At 67.2% G+C, this 555-nt stretch overlaps 1 protein-coding gene across 1 annotated transcript in view; it reads right to left on the bottom strand.

The window, feature by feature from the left end:
- Positions 1–548, bottom strand: part of LOC106632074 (E3 ubiquitin-protein ligase RNF19B-like) — a 6,029-nt gene extending 5,481 nt beyond the window's left edge. Inside the window, exon 1 of the mRNA XM_014311141.2 lies at positions 432–548. Within this exon, the coding sequence (XP_014166616.1) occupies positions 432–548 (117 nt within the window). The remainder of the gene's footprint in view (positions 1–431) is intronic.
- Positions 549–555: the final 7 nt, after the last annotated feature.

Below are 555 nucleotides of genomic sequence, written 5' to 3'. Positions count from 1 at the left end.
GCCCCTGAGAGCCAGCCTGTGCCCTGGGACAGCCCCCGAGAGCCTGGGACAGCCCCCGAGAGCCGGCGAGAGCCTGGGACAGCCCCCGAGAGCCTGGGACAGCCCCCGAGAGCCAGCCTGTGCCTGGGACAGCCCCCGAGCCTGTTCTGCCCCATCCTGCCTCCTTCAGCTCTGCGTGACGGGTCCAGGGACCACAGAGCTCCCAAATCCACAGCGTGGGGAAGAGAGTGGCAACACTGAGACAGCCAGGGTGACATTCACACCCAGCCCCGCCCCAGGGCTCTCCTCCCCAGGGTGACACAAGGCTAAAGCACCTTACACTGCCAAGGGACCCCAGACCCCGTTCATTCAGTGACCAGGAGCCAGGGGATTCCTGCAGTGGGGTAAATCTGCCCGTTTCCCTCGCTTAGAGCTCCACGGCCACAGCACACTCCCTCCCCGTGGTCCTTCCCTCTGTCCAGCCCAACGCTGCCCGTGCCCTCCCCCCCGCAGCAGGCTGCCACAGGCCCACAGAGCACTCCCGCGTCAGGGGCCTGAACCAGCGACATTCGGGCG

The sequence above is a fragment of the Geospiza fortis genome, unplaced genomic scaffold, assembly GCF_000277835.1.
Source record: "Geospiza fortis unplaced genomic scaffold, GeoFor_1.0 scaffold1103, whole genome shotgun sequence".
NCBI lineage: Eukaryota > Metazoa > Chordata > Aves > Passeriformes > Thraupidae > Geospiza > Geospiza fortis.
This window is presented reverse-complemented; position numbering and strand designations above follow the sequence as displayed.